The sequence below is a fragment of the Hemicordylus capensis genome, chromosome 1 (genome assembly GCF_027244095.1).
Source record: "Hemicordylus capensis ecotype Gifberg chromosome 1, rHemCap1.1.pri, whole genome shotgun sequence".
In the NCBI taxonomy this organism is placed as follows: domain Eukaryota; kingdom Metazoa; phylum Chordata; class Lepidosauria; order Squamata; family Cordylidae; genus Hemicordylus; species Hemicordylus capensis.
Genome location: NC_069657.1, coordinates 99,053,867 through 99,072,080, shown reverse-complemented (window position 1 = coordinate 99,072,080; position 18,214 = coordinate 99,053,867). Strand labels below are relative to the sequence as shown.

Below are 18,214 nucleotides of genomic sequence, written 5' to 3'. Positions count from 1 at the left end.
TTACTTGTGTGTGTGTATGTAGATAGATAGATAGATGAGCCCCTGGTGGCGCAGTGGTAAAACTGCCGCCCTGTAACCAGAAGGTTACAAGTTCAATCCTGACCAGGGGCTCAAGGTTGACTCAGCCTTCCATCCTTCCGAGGTCGGTAAAATGAGTACCCAGAATGTTGGGGGCAATATGCTAAAATCATTGTAAACCGCTTAGAGAGCTCTGGCTATAGAGCGGTATATAAATGTAAGTGCTATTGCTATTGCTATTGCTATTGCTATTGCTAGATATATATATATATATATATATATATATATATATATATACATACATACATATAGACACACTTATATATATACTTCATGCATCAAATGAATAGGCTCTTTCCTGGGAAAGCTCATGGCATAAGGAACTGGTTAGTAAATTGCTAGAACACTTTTGGATTTGGTGGTATAGATTAGAGGACATATTAACTAAAGGTATTGAAATCATTTATGCATAAATCTCCATTATGTAAATAAACAAATCTCTATATATAAATATAAAGCCTATACTGATACCTTTTTTAAAAAAATCATTAAAAACATTCTCATGGCACCCACAGTGTGTGAGAGAGGCTTCATTATATTTTCTTAGTGTCCTATGTGACATCTGAATATTGTTATTTTTTGAATACCAATGGATCACTGTCCATTTTTAAAATACTGTGTTCTGACTTCAAAGCAGTGAACCCGTGACAGTGTTTAATAATCTGGCATGCATATTCTCTGCAAGCCTTCTTTCAAATACTGTTTTCTATTAGAGATGTGCAATTTGGTTCAACCTCACATCGATTCAGGTTGAATTGGGAGCGATTCAGTGATTCAACCTCAAAATGAATCATCCTCAAAATAAAGGGCCTGATTCAGGGTCGAAGAGAATCACCCTCGATTCTACCTGAATTGATTTGAGTGATTTGAGGCCATTTTGAGGCCTCTCTTTTTTTTTTTTTTTTAGGGAGAGCTGGAAAAACAGGCCTCAAAATGGCACTTTTTTCTGGGAGAACTGGCTTATCAATTGGGGTCGGCAGGTAGACAAGCCCTCCTCTCTGGACCTAGCCCATCAGAGGAATGGTCCACCTGGTCTGGAGTAGAGGGCTGGTCTACACACTGACCCCAATTGGTAGATCAGTTCTGCCCAGAAAAACGGGCCTTAAAATGGCAGTCAAATCACCCACATCTATTTGAGTGATTTGACAGTGTTTGTCAAGACAGCTGACCAAGCCAGCTTTTTTCAATGAATCAATTTGATGATTCTGCGATTTGACACAAGCTTGAATCGAATCACAGAATACTATTTGTGCACACCTTTATTTTCTATGCTTCATCAAGTTTTGAAGGAATCAATGACATAAAGAAAAACATATATTTAAGTGTTAAACAAATAAAAATAATCCTAGAAGCATATATTTATCCAGAAATGTATACCTTGCTCATATACTTACATTTCATGTTAGTGCAGTCACTAACTTGACATTCAGACTAATGCAGCACTGAGGAAGAGGTTATTTTTGCCAGACTTCCCTTCCCTCTGAAACTTACTGTGTCTCCTGAAAATATGTTCCTGAGGGCTGTGCAACTTTCAGGGACATGTTTTTGGGATACACAGTGCTCTTCAGAAGGAAGGGGAGATCAGCAAAAATCACTACTCCCTTGTAGCACCTGCACTCTGCTTGTCTGGATATCAGCCAATATATTTAAGGGCAATCAATGATAACTGATTCTTGCTGTTCATTACAATGAATTTTATGCTAATTTAAATATAAGTTTACTAAACAAATCACTTCTTAAATTTCTCTAGTTAATTAATTTGAAGTGGGGGAAGAGACTAATAATGCATAATGATTAGGTGACTGGCTTAAAATACACCTAGATACCGAAAAAGAAACACTGTTTGAAGAAACTGAGAAAAAATATTACATCAATCTAATTTAAATGTGAACATGTCTCAATTTATTATGTCATATGTTCTTAGCAGAGGGTAATATTTCTAAAATATCTATTAGCAAGCATGTTGGTGAGATAGCCAGTAATATATATATACAATATTAGTTTGAGTCCATAGTCACACGACCATATTTGTTAGTTATTTAGTACAATTTTGAACACAGACTCTTGTCTCCAGCCTCCACTCTATCTACCCCACCCACAGTGCATCCATTAGTGTCCTCTTCTTCTCCTCTGGTTCTTACTTGGAGGCTTTAGTAGGCTCTCTCTGAACTTAGTGTTTGTATGGAAAAGTCGAACCATGTCATGGTCTTTGTTATCCAGCACCCTAGGCAAAAAGAGAGAGGATTTCTGGGTCCGACGGGTTTTAAAGCTCCTTCTGGGTCGGCCTTTTCCATTGATAGAGACGTACCAGAGTCTCTCAGCACTAGCTTTGTGCTTACTGCTAGCCCCATTGGGCACAGTCCGGTACAAGCGGGATGCATAAGTATTGTAGCCCAGCTCATGGATCCTTTCCACAAACTCACACTCTGCGTTGTAGGTTTCCTGTAAAGTCATAACAGTAGTGATCAGTGCTAGTAATCCGTTAGAAAAATAAGCAAATGTTGGGCTTAATAATGCATCAAAACTCTATTTGCATTAGAAGAGTTGTTCTTGATGTACATTGGATGTGTACAACAAATATATAAGCTATACATGCAGTGAATGTTCTCTTGCTCTCTGTAAAAATAACAACAGAAAAAAACTAGTTGACAACGAGACTAGCACTGCACTTTTGCAACAAAATTATGTTCGTGCAAGATATGTATGTAGCTGCACAACGTGACAGGATTGTTTGAAGTTGTGCTTTTGCACAGAAATTGCCAAGGGAAGTAGTTCTACAGCAGGAAGTGCACCACTTTGTTGTGTAAGTGCAAAAACATTTGCAATAGCACAACTGTGGCTGAGAATGGAAGCTCCTGACTAGCTAGCACAACATCCCTGCACTAGCACCACATGATTATATAAGCATAGCATGAGGTCATTTACACAATCAAAGAGATCATTCACACAATCAAAAACTGTTTTCTACCTGGGTTTGGGATCTGTTTGTGCTCCCAATTTTTGGTTGTGTAGAAGCAAGATTAGAGGAAAAGCTGGGTAGAAGTGATTGTGTGGAAGCAAGGTAGGAGGAGAAGCTACCCAGGTTTTCCTCCTACCTTGCTTCCACACAAGTGAAAATTGGAGCACAAACAGCTCCCCAACCTGAGTAGAACACAGTTTTTGATTGTGTGAATGGCCTCAGTCAGTCTAGATGTCGGCCACTGAACTCATGATGGAGTCCACTCCTTCAGGCTAGCTATCCATCCTATAGTTTACATACCAGATGCTGGGAGAAGATAGCAGGGAACAGTTTATTATAAAGTCCTGCTTTATTTCAGGGCTGTCAAACATAAGACCTAGGGGCTTTATCCGGACCTGCAGCTCCCCACCACACTTGACCTCAATTACTGAGCTATCTTCAGAGCTAGAACACCAATGCTTAAGGAGCAATGTTCCCTCTAAGGCGTGTGCATGTGCGCCCACTCACAAGTTTTTGGATGTCCACTCAGTTAAGTTTAGATCTCACTCAGGTTGAATCAGGAAAGCCCCATTCTGCATGCACATGCGCACACACTGCCTTGATACTGCCACCCAGAACAAAACTCTTTCCGCACACAGATGAAAAAAAGATTAGAGAGAACACTGCTTAGGAGGGGAAACTGTCACAATTATGACTGATACAATGTGCCTCAAATCCACCTCTGTCACAATCCCTTTTAAATTAGCAGCACTGATGTCAAGGAATCTGATTTGAGGACTGTAGAAGAGTGAAATGTAGTGCTTCTTGTGTTCTTAAAAAAAAACAGAAAGTAGAGACTAGAGAGAGTAGATCAACAGTTTTCAAAATGGAGAGTAGTCAGCAGTAGATTCCTCCAATGGGAATGGGACCAGTGCTATTTATAAATATTATGGAATTTGGGGCAAGCAGTGAGGTAGTCAAATTTGTGGATGACATCAACTTATTCAGGACAGTGAAAATTCAAGGAGATTATGAAAAGCTCCCAATAGGATTTATCCATACCAGATAAATGGGTAATGAAGTGGCTATTGAAATTTAATGTAAGTGTAAAATGGTGACACTGGGTCGCAAAGCTGTGGTTTCACATATACATTCATTGGATGTGTATTGGCTGTGTCTATCCATAATCTTGGGATGCAGTGAACAAAGCAAATTCCATATTAGGAGTTATTAGGAAAAAGATAGAAAAATAAACCAGCTAGTATCATAAAACCTTGATAAAAAGTGATGATGCAGTTACATTCTGAATATACAGTTCTGGAATCTCAAGAAGGATATTATAGAGATGGGAAAGGTGCAGAAAAGTCCTTCCAGAATGAGCAAGGGATTGGAGTGTCCTCCTAATGAGGAAAGGCTATAGTACTCAGGACCTTTTAGTTTAGAAAAATGACTAATCAGGAGAAAGGATGTACTAGAGGTTTTTAAAACAATAAATAGTGTAGGGAAAGTGGATAGAGCCCCCCCCCCGCATAATACCTCAAAGGTTAAAAGCAAGTGATAACAGGTTTAGATGGTGGGAAGATGGAAGCTGAGTGGGAGTGTGCAGGCCCATGGCCATTGAGGGCATTGCTGATGAAAAGATGTGGGAAGACAGATGTTTAAAAGTATTTTTTTAAAAAAACACAAAAAAACCCCACTACTAGTCCTACAACTACCTTGTATTAAAACTATTGAGGTATGTGTGTTTTTGAGGGGGGGGGGTAACACCTCTGGGCATCTGTTGCATGGAGAAGTTAACTCTTCATCTCAGTTGAGTTTGATACTTCTTGTTTAAAATACCTCTCCATATTGCATAAAACTTAGATTGTTGCTCATGTGACATCCTTACATTCAGAGATTCAAAAATGGAACTAAGCCAGCTATAGAATGACATTTGATCAAGACTAGCTCACAGTTTATTTATCAATGGGGTCCTTCAGTAGAGCCAGCGTGGTATAGTGGTTAGAGTGCTGGACTAGGACCAGGGAGACCCGAGTTCAAATCCCCATTCAGCCATGAAACTAGCTGGGGTGACTCTGGGCCAGTCACTTCTCTCTCAACCTAACCTACTTCACAGGGTTGTTGTGAGGAGAAACTCAAGTATGTAGTACACCGCTCTGGGCTCCTTGGAGGAAGAGCGGGATATAAATGTAATAATAATAATAATAATAATTCACACTACCGGGCAGGTGGGGCAGTGGGCAGGTATTGTTGTTTTTTTTGTTAAACTCACCTTTCCCCCAGACAATCAGTTCTCTGTTGCTGGGAGTGTAGAGCATGCTCCCAGACGATCCAGACTGCATGTTTGTAGTGAAGAGCTCCAGAGGCCAGGATGACACATCCGGGCCTGTGGAGATCCCACAGTGCACTGCACGACATGCATGATACATTGGGGGATTCCCCCAGGAAACGAGTGCTCTGGGCACCTGTCTCTGTGTCTGCTGGGGCTAATCATAGCCCCAGTGAACACACAATCCCATAGCCTAGGTTAAGGGAGAGCTCTCTCCCTTAACCTGGCTAACAGCAGGGCTACAAAACAGGGCTAGGCAGTGCAGCTCAGCCAGGATTGGGCCCGATCCCACAAGTTCTCACGCACAGCCTAAACCAGGCTGGGCTTCCTTAGCCTGGGTTAGACTGTGGGGCTATTCTCACAATCAGGAAAAATCGGGCTAGCCTCCGCTAGTCCAATTTTTGCTGATCGTGAGAACCACTGGGCTCGGCTGAGCACCCTGTGGTTCTAGTGTGGGTAACCCGCTCTAGTACCCCTCCCCTTAGCCCAGGTTTGCAGAGCCATCACTCCGCAAACCCGGGCTATCTGATTGTGAGTAGCCGCGGCACAGCTCTGCGCTGTGGCTACTTGCAAGTAGACACCCTGGAGGGGAGGCGAAAAGCCACCTCCCAGCTCCGTGGGTCTCCCCAGTATGCCCTGCACGCTCGCGCAGGGCATACTGGAGCTTCTGGGGGCCGCGCGGACCCTGAGCTCCCCAGCCCCTGCCGGCTCCATCACGAAGCTGGCAATCATGTGGGCGGCCGATCCGGCCACCCAGGGCTCCCTCCCCACTTGTGTGCGGGGAGAGCAGGCTTAGCCCACTCTCCCCACGCACTTGGAAAAACCGGGTCTCACTGATCGTGAGAGCCGGTCCAGAGTGTGATAACAGCCTCTGTGTCTGTCTCTGATAGGGACTATAGACCAGCATTCGATGAGTGAGATCCTAGAAGATAAATGTGTCAGAATCTGTGCCAAGGACATGCAGACAGTTTATCTGAATAAACTGGAGAACACAAGTTTCCTTCAGTCCTAGGTTTAAGACTCTACAAAATGATTGACAATCTCACACCTAGGAGTTGCAGAAAACACACCTGGCATAATTGTATTGGTAATTCAGTAATTTATGCTCTGATTTTCTGCATTCTGGAATTCAAGTAACTATCTGAATACTTGGATCAGTCTTGGGTTAATAGATGCTGTGTGCCAATTATTTCACACAAGTTTTGTTTTACAGACCTCTGACCACCGTTGCTACCCTCCTCCTCTGAACCTGTTTCAATTTGTCTACATTCTTCTTAAAGTGCTTTCCCCCAAATTGGACACAGTACTATAGTAGGCTCCAGCTATAGCATTGTTTTTTATTTCCTTTTCTATTTATTTTTACCTAGATGCTCTCCACAGGGCTACCATGTTTACTCCCTCGTATTTGTGTGCAGCTGTACTTATTTTCAGCATACAATGCTACTCCTCCTCCCTTTCTGTTGCATCTATTTATTTATTTTGAACAGGTTATATCCTTCCACAGCTAAATTCCAATCCTGGGAGTCATCCCACCAAGTCTTAGTTATACCTACTAAGTCATATTTACCTTCTTGTACTAGAAATTCAAGCTCATTTCTTTATTCCCCATATACTGTACTGTGCATTGCAAACAATAGATATTATGTTCCATTGTCTCTGCTACTATTTTATTCTGTGGTTTGCTAGGCAACCCCACGACTCCCCAGTTTAGGGGCATAGGAAAATAGGAAGCTGCCTTATACTGAGTCAGATCATTGGTCCATCTAGCTCAGTTTTGTCTACACAGACTGGCAGCAGCTTCTCCGAGGTTACAGCCAGGCGAAGCCCTATCTGGAGATGCCAGGGAGGGAACTTAAAATCTTCTGCATGAGAGTATGCAGATGCTCTTCCTAGATCGGCCACATCCCTCCTGCGTCACCCATGTTTTTGTCTTTTGTACTGACTTTTGTACTTTCCTTTGGACTTGCAGGTTACTCTGTGCTAAGATAGGAGCAAAGACCCTTTTACTAAAATTGGGTGCTTTATTCTATGAGGATAATTTAAAAATTCAGCATGGCCTGTGCCTCTCATTGGCATGTCAGGAACTGCAGTTGCACACACATCTGCATTTATGTCATGATAGCATCTGTATATTGGGAATAATCCAGGTAATTTTAGCCATGCTTTCCATCAAAATCTATGCCTGTAGAGATGTGTAGCTAAAGCAAGCCCAGCAGAGGGAGTAAATAGGTCCATTCTCCACTATAACAGTTGTGCTACAGTGGGGCCCCAGCTGAGGCCCAGTTCTACCCTATGACTAGTGGAATGGAAAATGGAAAATGACCCTTCTTTTTTATGAGGCAATTGTCAGACTTTTCTGTTCACCAAGGATTTAAATGGCTAGTCTACAACTTGCTGATTTTATTTTTTTCTTATTCTTTCAGTATTTACTGAATTATTAATCTCTGCTTTTATTTTTATGGGAACTCACAGGTTCACTGTTTATTGACTGTTTCTTCCGATTACATCCTGTTATTTGTTTGTGTTACTATAATACATTGTCATTTACATTTATTATGGATTCATGAAAACCATTTTTAAATGGTTCTATTGGTCAAGAGCCACCTTCTAAACCAGGACTGCACAATTTTGGCCCTCCTGCAGATGTTGGCTTACATCATCTCTGATTATTGACCACTGTGGCTGAGGATCATGGGAGTTGTAGTCTAACAGAAGCTGGAGGGCCTTGCTCTAAACTGAATAGTGGAAAAGCAGCATATATATATTTAAATAAGTAATTAAATATTTCCCATCATGGTAATGATGACTGAAAAGAGGGAAGTGTTTAAAGTTAGCTTGAACATTAGATAATCATTACCTTCTACTGAATTCAGATGAATGTGTTTATGCAAGTGAAAGCTAGGAGTCTTTTTTTTATTTTGTTGTGACCAACTGGCAAGATGACCCCTTTGGAATTTAGCAAACTGAGATTTTATTCATTTAGTTTAGGGTGTCTGGTCTCCTCTTACATAACATAAAGGAAATATATTGACATAAACAAGGATATTCTGCTCAGAGACATCCCCTTCCTTCCTGTCTTCAGCACTAAATTAAAATTATTATGGGAGATCATGCCTAAAAAGGGAGTTTGCTGTAATATGGGGAGACCCCCATGAAGTAGGCATCATGGACCACTTGGGCACTGTGACCACATGGGCAGATGGCCCTGCTTTTGTACACCCCTTTCCTATCTGCTGAATGGATGATGTGAGGGACAAGCACATGTTCAGTTCAAATGGGGATCATAATACTGAACTGGGTGAATCCAATTGCTTCAGATTCCCCCTGATAAATGCAACCCATCTATCCAGAATAAGAGGATTGCACAATATCTCAAAGAACCATCATGTCAAGCAGTCCTGATATCAACTGTAGGCTGTCATGAAACAGTGTTGTAAATAGTCAACTAGAAACCACAACTGGAAAGCTGGAGTACATTGTACCGAGACCATTTGCATCCATACACCAGAGTGATCAACATTTCCCCCCACATAAAACAAATGTAGATATTTCCACGTGATTTATTCACCAACTTAATTGGTGAGCTCTGTTTGGTCATGAGTTTTGCAAACCTGACCTGACCTAAAATAACTGGCTTGAGGACATGTGCAGAAAGGTTCCTAGGCTAGTAGGGAGCATTATAGATATGAAACTGACTGGGGTGGGACCTCCAGCATTTTGATTAGTGCTGTCAACTGCTTTAAAACAATTCAGTTAATTCAGTTGATGGATTATCTTCCTTTTGTCCTTTTAATCAGTTAACTGAACATATTTAAACAAATGTGTATATTACTGAAACCTCTCTCTCTCTCTCGCCCCCATATATATATACAAATTTGTATATTACTAAAACCTCTCTCTCCTCACCCCATATATATATATATATATAGAGAGAGAGAGAGAGAGAGAGAGAGAGAGAGAGAGAGAGAGAGAGAGAGAGAGAGAGAGAATATATATAGTTGATATATTGAAGGACTTTTGAGAAAAAGTCCCGACAAAAACTGCTACTCATTTCTATAAGCCTTCTTTGTTCTCTTATTCATATTTATGTTATACTAACACACCAGAATCCAGGGATGTAGCAAGGTTGGAGTGGGCCCAAAGACAAGATTTTAAAATGCTCGCCCTCACTGAAGCTCAGCTCATGAAGTAAAGAAATCTTAAATGAGGCTGAATAGTGGTAATAAAAAGCATAGTAAATAAATAAATACACACACACACACACACACACACACACACACACACACACACACCTATGTGCCACAATAGAACATGAGCCTAAATTATTTTTTAAAAGCTTTTGTAAATTGTGGATGATGCAAGTCATTTAATGGTACTAGAGAAAGACATGCTGTTCTGGTAGCTCCAGGTCTTAACACTCCCATCAATTTCAGAGGATAAATACAACTGAAGGTAGCCCGGGCGGGTGCGTGGCTGGGGGAGTCAGTCGTGTGACTTGCCTCTTGAAGGCCCCCCAAGGCAGTGAGCCCCCAGACAACTGTCTCCCCTTGCCCTATTATAGTTACGCCCCTGCCAGAATCAACACAGCCTTATAAAATAAACAGGATGCCTCTAATTTCAATTAAAATTTGTCCTCACTGATTACATTCGGCTTCTAATAATGAATCAGATAGAGCAGGAGCTGGTTTAATCATCCAGCTTTAATCTATCATGTAAAGTGCCAGAATCTCTAATGGCAGTCCTACTCAGAGGATGGAAATATTCTAAATCCTAAGTTTTCTTACAATTAATTTTGATCTAGGCCTGAACAGAACCCTGATCAAAGATCAGTTTGGAACTCCATGTATCCCACTCTTGAGTTCCCTGGAGAATGGGTGCATCATAATGGAATGAATGATCCAGAGGAATGAATAAATCATCCCTAGGAGCGTTTGCACCAATGGAGCGGCACTTCCTCTGACACAAGGGGAGCTCAGTCTCCCCTGACTTCCCCTCCATTGGCGGCCCCTCCACACCATATCATACACCATTCCAAATGGTCCCCTGGCTTTTTGGAGGGGACTGGTGTCTGCAGCATGGATGAAAGAGCAGGAAGCCCTCTTCTGTGAGTGGGGTTCTGCCCACAGTACTCTGGACATAACTCCAGAATGCAGCCAGCTGCATATTTCTAAGGCAATAACCCTCAAGGGTTGGTGAGGGGGAGAAGGTCACATTTTTGTCTTGCTGCTATAGATAGACATTTCTCTTGCTTTCTCCCAGTTTCACCCAGTTTCATTGTAAGACGTTCCATTAAATAATATGTGCTGTAGAATAGTATAAGGTATTTTAAAGACTCTCTTTAACCTTCCTTGTTGTCAGTGCAACATCTCTCAAATTCTCACAAGTGTGCAAAAAAAAAAAAAGGAGAATGAGATGAAATTTACATAATATGAAGTCAGATCAAAGCATAAACGTAGACAGTCATCCCTCAGCAACTGTGATGGTTCAGTTTCGGGAAAACGTCACATTTGGCGAGCCATTGAAATCAGTGGCAAACAGGGGGTTAGGGGAATCACGGTTGTGAAAGGACCACAGAATGCAGTAAAAAATCTCATTCAATCCAAGGGGCTGCCAGGGAGAGGGGAGAACACGGACCCCCACTAGGGATGTGCATGAACTGGTTCTGTGCACTCCCTGGAGAGTGTGGGGGGTCACTTTAAGGGGCAGGGAAGGCATTGCCTACCTACCAGCCCCCACCCCTCTGCTTTTCCCCTGCCGGTGCTCTTCCCAAAAGCAGGTGCATGGGGCTGCAGTGTGCCTCTTTGCAGCTGGGATCAGCGTCACCACAGAAATGGCCGGTGGAGGGAAAGCAGAAGGGCGGGGGCTGGCAGGTGGGCAGTGCCTTCCCTGCCCCTTAAAGTGACTCCCGCCCCCCTCCAAACCAGTTAAAACATCGGTTGCCAGAACTGATTTGGCGCTCCTAGAATGCAGCACAGAACAGTTCTGTGCACATCCCTACCCCTCTCCCTTAGCTATGTCCCTGCCTAAATTAGTTACTTATAATTTTTGAAATACTATCTCTGCACTTTCATATGTATTCAGTACAAATGCTTGTCCATATCTTTTTTTAAATGCACAGTTGAATGGATTTGTTTGGTTGATAAGATGCACATCTGAAAGAAAAACGAGCCTTTCTTGCACCTACTACCATGCTTAAACTATAGGCCACTTAATATCGATTGCTTAGTGTTGGCTGCCTAATCCCCAAAATGAAACCAAAGGGTACATTTTTGTTCTCTATAAAGATTTATACGTGGCCACCTGCATTTGTGCCATTTGACTACAATAACTCACAGTCTTAAATCCCCATTGAAAATGATTGGCACTAAAGTGGAGGAACATGGTTCAGTTTTCTTGCTATCATTAAGATTCTTCTGTCTTAACTGGTACTTACTGAAGCATAAAGTCTGCCTCTTTTGTTCATGGCCAGGTATCTGCCGGAGAAACAGCCTTTGATAGCAACAATTCCAACATCCACTGCAGTTATCTCTAGAATACCTAAAATAGAATGTTAGAATTTTTTTTCAGATAAGAAATTATTCATATATGATTTAAATGATTCACATATATTTATTCTCATCACCACCATTATCATTATTCACAAATTCTTTAGCACCTTTACAGCTTGATCATCTCATATTGTCTTGGGGGTGTGCCCACTTTATTTCAGTGGGATGTTTCCACATACTTGCTCTTATTCTGTGACCTTGAGATTCACCCAGGAGCTCCAGTCTGCAAACACACAGATCGCATTAATTCCCCAGCCCTGAGATGGATGAAGCTGCCTAGAATTCTCTGTGTGCATTCCATCCTTGCGGAACCTTGGATCCCAACCAATGACTTGAATTGTGGGAACTGTGAGTGACAGGTTGCTTGTTGAATGGGACTCGCTCATCGCTCCTCTGTCCTGCAGCCCCTGGCACGCCCCAAAATCCAGTCCTGATGGTTGGGAGGCCCTTAGGAGTAGTGTGGGATATAGTGCAGAGAGACTAAATCCCATCCTATCTTGCGCAAGCAGGTCATTCATTGTGCAAAGTGCTGTCTAGTCTTTATTCAGATCAATAAGTTTGTAAATTTGGTCATTACAATTTCCACTTGGTAGATGAGAAAATGAGGCTGAGACTAACTTGCTCAAGTCTAGAACTCAGCAAGAATTTTTAAACCAGGTTTCAAGAGACAGGAACTGGATTCTCTTGGTTCTTAGACTGTTAATATTCAACTATGCTGCTTCTATCTGGAAAGCATTAACTTAGAAACACCACTACACGAAGTACCAGATTTATTAAGCTCATAATCAGTTCAAATTCTCATTCTCAAAAAAGACAATGCAAGAAAATGAGCATGGAAATGGCTGTAAATAAATTCTTACTTGTAAATCCCCAGCTGTTTGATTGAGACTGAACTGCTTCAAGAAAAAAAGATCTGACATTGAACTAGAGGTTCACCTAATCCTATATGTCTATAAAAAGTTTAAATCCCCGTTAATGCCTTTCTTCAGTACACAAGAGTGCTTGACTTATTGAAACAAACCACAAAGCTGCCCATTTCAGGACAATCCTCTGGCTGAGGTCTCCAGAGGGCAAAATGGAGTAAGATGAGCGGCTGCATCTCAGAGCCATACATGGAACCATGAAAAGAGCTTGTCATTTAGAAAGCCAGCATAGGTCTCGGGGAAAGGACAATATGATTGTCTAAGCCAGATTCAAAGAGGGGGACTATTTCAGCCCTTCAAAGGAAGTGTCTTATAGCCCAGACAAGAGAAACAAGGAAGGCAAGTATACATGTGTTCTGTCTAAGGGCCATTTCACACATTACACTGCAATAAACCTGGGTTTGTCAACAAGTGTACACCCAAGAGAGAGCTACAGGCAGTTTTGGCTTTCTGATAAATGTGTGCACATGACACATATTTGGGTTTTTTTTAAAGTTATATACCATTTCCCAGTCCAAAATAGTGCACAATACAACAATGCAAATAACATTTAAAAATTGCTTGTGTGGATGACCTCACTATGTGGGAAGAGGCACAACATCTGGATGACAAAATATTTAAGAGAAGCCATCAAAACAATTACTTTATTACCTCTACATATTTGTGATGTGAATCTACACATTTATGATATGAAACCAGCAGTTTAATATCTCACTACTATCTATAGATTTAGTATCTGATTTATTGTGGAATTATTTATGCTTACACTATCAGTAGATAAAATGTTTTAACAATTTTAGAAAGGATATTACTCTTCCAAAAAGTAGTACTTTTTTCAGGGAACTTCTAAAAATATGTTCATGGTAGAGCAATTTTGTGTCATCCATCATTTCAAAACTGATTTGTAGCCAATTCACTCATGCGTATACCTCATTCAGTATGTCACTTAGTTTTTAAATTGAATGTGTAATGATATGATATGAAAACTCTCTTTGTGATGTTTTACACATGCAGGTTGCTGTTTTACACATGCAGGTTGCTTGTGATTTGATGTTGGAGCCATTGTGTGAATGAGGAACATATATGCGTGAAATCACCTATAAAGCTAGATCCAGCCATAACTCTAAGGTGTGCTCTTCCCTTGCTTCACTGAGCAAATACAGGAAATATTCAGCAAACAGAATCCCCTCCCTTAGAGAGCAAACAAAAAAGGCTGTGTAGGCACGTGTCAAGATGGGATGATGCTTTAGGTATAGACTTCCCCCCATGGAAGACAGAACAGAACTAGATTACTCCCTTTCAGTATCATTCTATGACTTTTGTCTTTTCTAGAGACTGTGGAAACCCAAAAAGAGTTATGATCTAGAGGATGGCACAATCAAAACCTTGTTCACTTAGATTAACTTTAATTCCTTGGAGTTAATCCTCTACTATCCTTAGTCTCCCCTGGGGCAGGGCTTGCTGCAGAAGACACTCCTGGAAAGATGCTTCCTGTCATAGCATCTTTAGGAATTAATTATATTATCACATAAGAGCTAGTTCTGAAATTCTTGTACATCAATTGATGGGTCATCATTTGGTGGCACAACTTGGTCAGTTTAAAGACCTACTGATTTGAATTAGATGTACAATTTGTAATTTTGATTCCACCATAACTTTGGTCACTTCTCACTCAAAGTGTGAACTACTTACACTGAAAAATGTTGTTGAAAAGTCTGCTTGGGATGGCTGTTACATAATGAACGTTTCCCTTAAATATCACAGTCATTAACTGATGAATGTGCATGTGTGAACTCACTCTTAACTTCTGATCTGCACTAGAAAATAGTCTTCCTCTACAGTGCAAACAGACCCATGTGGTTGACAGCCCTCATTTCCTTAACACGTTTGTTGTTGCTTTCCCAGTCAGTTTAGAAAAGGACAGGCATCACTTCCCCTACCCTAAATACTCCAAATCCCCAAACAGAAATCAGACAAAGTAAATAGGAAGAAACAGGAATGGAAAACCAAACAGGCTGAGATGAACAGACTGAAGTGTGAAAGTCATCTTGAAACACTATTTACAAAACCCCTGGATGGTTACAATGACTTTTCTTCCTAGATTAGCACTGATATACAATCTGCTGTCATGAAGAGAAGAGGGATTTGAGGGGGGCAGGGGGGAGCCATGTCACACCTTACAAGATGGATACACCAAGTGACAACTGCTAAAGAGCCAGTGCTGAGCAGCCGCTAAAGAGGCTGATCTAGGAATCAGGAAGTCCTCAGTTCAAACCTCACCTCTGCCAGGAACTCACTTAGGTGGCCTTAGACAAGCCTCAGTCCCTATCTACAATGTGGGGACAATAATACTTACCATACAGGGTTGTTGTAAGGACAACAGCAAGATAATACAGCTTTGAACACTTAGAAGTGCTGTACAAATGCTAAGAATTATTAATGTCTCCTCCTCATCTTCTGTAAACTCCACAGAGCTACAGGTTCTCTCACTGATGAGCCAACAATAGGAATGTATCCTTGGAGGAATAAGGGCATGCGAAGCAAAGAGATGTGGTGTTCCAGCTGAGTTATGGAAAGTATTCTAGGAACATGGACAAAAGAGAGAGGCTTACCACTGAGAGGAAGTCCTTTGGGCTCTGCACTCCCCTTCTTGTGGAGAGAAGCAAACCTAAAAGGACCCTTTGCTTTGAATTCTTGTCAGTTGTCTCCTTTGTCTCTTTGACTTTCTATCCAGACCAGTGGAAGAATAGCCTGGTGTGTGGGGTAATCTTAGAAACTGATTTCAAATCAGTCACTCATTTCTCCACTCTTGTCACCCAGAGGTGAAAGAGAAAAAAATCTCCATCCCATTGATCCCAGTTCTCATAGAGGCAATGATTTTATAAGTTGGATATTCCCTCCTCCCAAGGTTTGTTTCCCATCATCTCCTAGATTTGTGTCCACAGAATCTTTAATAAGTAAAGGCAGACATAGAAAGAGGTTATCTGGAAATACTAAAAACCACTGAGGGCAAACTCCCACGATTCTCAGACCACTTGCTCTGAGGTAGCCACGTAAATTAACAATTATTCCAAATGAAATGATTGCTGTGGAGTAGGAAGATTATTGGCAAACATATTTAATCAGAAGGCTGTTTAGCAAGACTTGCTCGGAAGGTTATGATGCCTTCTGGGTTCATTACCAGTATTACTTTGAGAGTTAAAAGGAGCCCAATAGGAGGGCTTGATTCCTGAAAGAAGGTTTTCTGAGACTCAGCCTGCTCTAACCTACAAATCCTTCTTGTAGGATTGTATGGAAGCTGGTTATGATTATCCATTGGTCAGGGGAAAGCACAGTTTGTACATGGTCAAAATTACCTTACATTATTATTGTTGTTGTTGATATGAATATCCTTCCTTAATCTGGGTGCTAACTCATGTATTATTTTTATTCTATTATTTTTACATTTTATGTCCCACTCTTCCTCCAAGGAGCCCAGAGAGGTGTACTACATACTTAGGTTTCTCCTCACAACAACCCTGTGAAGTAGGTTAGGTTGAGAGAGAAGTGACTGGCCCAGAGTCACCCCAGCTAGTATCATGGCTGAATGGGGATTTGAACTCGGGTCTCCCCTGTCCTAGTCCAGCACTCTAGCCACTATACCACGCTGGCTCTTTATGTAGGATCCTTTATGTCAAGCACTCTCTGAAAGAAGTGTCGGTCATTTAGAAATCTCCTGCTTAGATGGCAAGACTGAAAGATGACTGTGTATTGCATTGTATTTAAAACGTTTCTTTCCCCAGGTTTTGATATTCGGACATTCGATTCCCACCCCCACCCCTTATCTATTCTCACGTGTTTGGGAACTGAAATAGGTTCTGCATTGAAACCCAAAAGAGCCCTGGCTCAAATTAGAATCACTGAGCGTGAAAGGGACCTTGGAGGTCATCTAGTCCAGCCTCTTGCTCAGTGCAGGAAACCAGCCCAGCACCACTGACAGGTGACTGCAGACAGAGTCTCTGTCTGAAAACCTGTCATGAAGGAGACCCAGTGCCCACCACTGCGCCCAACAGACTACTCGACTATTCAAGAGCTCCTCGCGTTCAGCTCTACGTCGTAGTGCCTGACTCTGCTGCTTCCTCGGGATTCCAACCTATTACTTCCCGTCCTGCCTTCAGCCCGCGGCTTCTCCTATGTGACAGCCAGACGCGATCACAGCTCCACTTAGCCTTTCCTCCGGTTTAAATCGTAAATGCTGCAAAGGAGTGCCGTTTAGCAAAATAATCTGGGCAAAACACTGCTCAGAGGAAACATCTCACCAGAATGGACCAGACTCACGGGTTGGGTTGGCTGCCTTTTTTGTTTGTTTTGTTTTTTGTCCCCCCTCCCCCCAATTTCTCTTAGGTGAGCAATCTCAAAGCGAACAAATTCCGAGTCTCCTGTGGTTTTGGGTTTTGTTGTTTTTCTTTTTCTTTCGGTGCGTTCAAAGTGGGCGATTCTGGCTAAGAGGAGCGTCCGTTCTGCGGGCTGCTCATCCCATCTCTGCTGCCCCTTCAACCGCGCGGATTTCTAAAGCGCCTCGAGAGTGGCAGGAAAGGGGGCATGGGCTGCCTAAGAAATCAGACCCGAAGAAGCCCACGGCGTTTGCTCGGGACTCGGAGTCAGTCCCGTTGGGGTCCGTCTATGCGCTAGAGGGGAGGACCGCGGGGGGGGGGTCGTTGGCGCGCCAAAGGCACGGCGGGCAGGGGGAGAAGCCGGCGGGCCGGCCGACGATACTCACTGAAGACGCTGTTCTTCTCCAGGGTGCCGTTGATCCTGCCGCTGGCGTGGATCTGGAGGTGATACTTGGTGGCGCAGTAGAGCTTCCTGCGCCGGGGCGCTCCGCCGAGATGCTCGTAAACCCCGCCGCGCCCGCCGGCATCTCTGCGCCAACGCGGGTCGCACGCCGCCTGCCCTTCTCGGGCGCAGGAAGGCCCCGCTGGGGGCACCTCGGCGGCAGCCAGCCCCGGGCAGCCAGACGCCTGCCAGACACTCAGCAGGACGAGCCAGGTGGTCACCATTGTGGCATGGTGGTGGCCGCGGCCGCAGCGCTCAGCTCGGAGGCCAGGGCTCGCCTGCTCCCATTAAAGGGTCGCCGCTCCGGGCTGCCGCAGCCCACTACCGAGGTCGCCCGGGACGCGCCGCCGGGTGCAGGCGGGACGCATCGGCCAGTGGGGCTGCTCGCTGCCGCTGCCGGGCTGGGGTTTGTTTGTTTGTTTGTTTTGTTTGTTGTTTGTTTCAGCCAGGGTCGCTCTCTCCCCCTCCCCCTCCCTTTAATCTGTTTTAGATCTCTTTAAATAAATAGAAGCCGAGGAAGGCAGCCGAAGAGGCCCAGCTGTTGGAATTAGGTGGAGCTGCTGTGATCGGGGTATTCCCTGGG

General features: G+C 42.9%; 1 protein-coding gene across 1 annotated transcript; it reads right to left on the bottom strand.

Moving 5' to 3' along the window:
- Positions 1-1,963: 1,963 nt before the first annotated feature.
- FGF3 (fibroblast growth factor 3) lies at positions 1,964-17,991 on the bottom strand. The gene is made up of 3 exons (XM_053265922.1): positions 17,576-17,991; positions 11,779-11,882; positions 1,964-2,520 (listed from the first exon to the last, which is right to left on the bottom strand). Exons 1-3 carry the CDS (start codon positions 17,853-17,855, stop codon positions 2,188-2,190), a joined length of 717 nt encoding a protein of 238 aa, XP_053121897.1. The 5' UTR covers positions 17,856-17,991; the 3' UTR covers positions 1,964-2,187.
- Between the last annotated feature and the right edge of the window lie 223 nt (positions 17,992-18,214).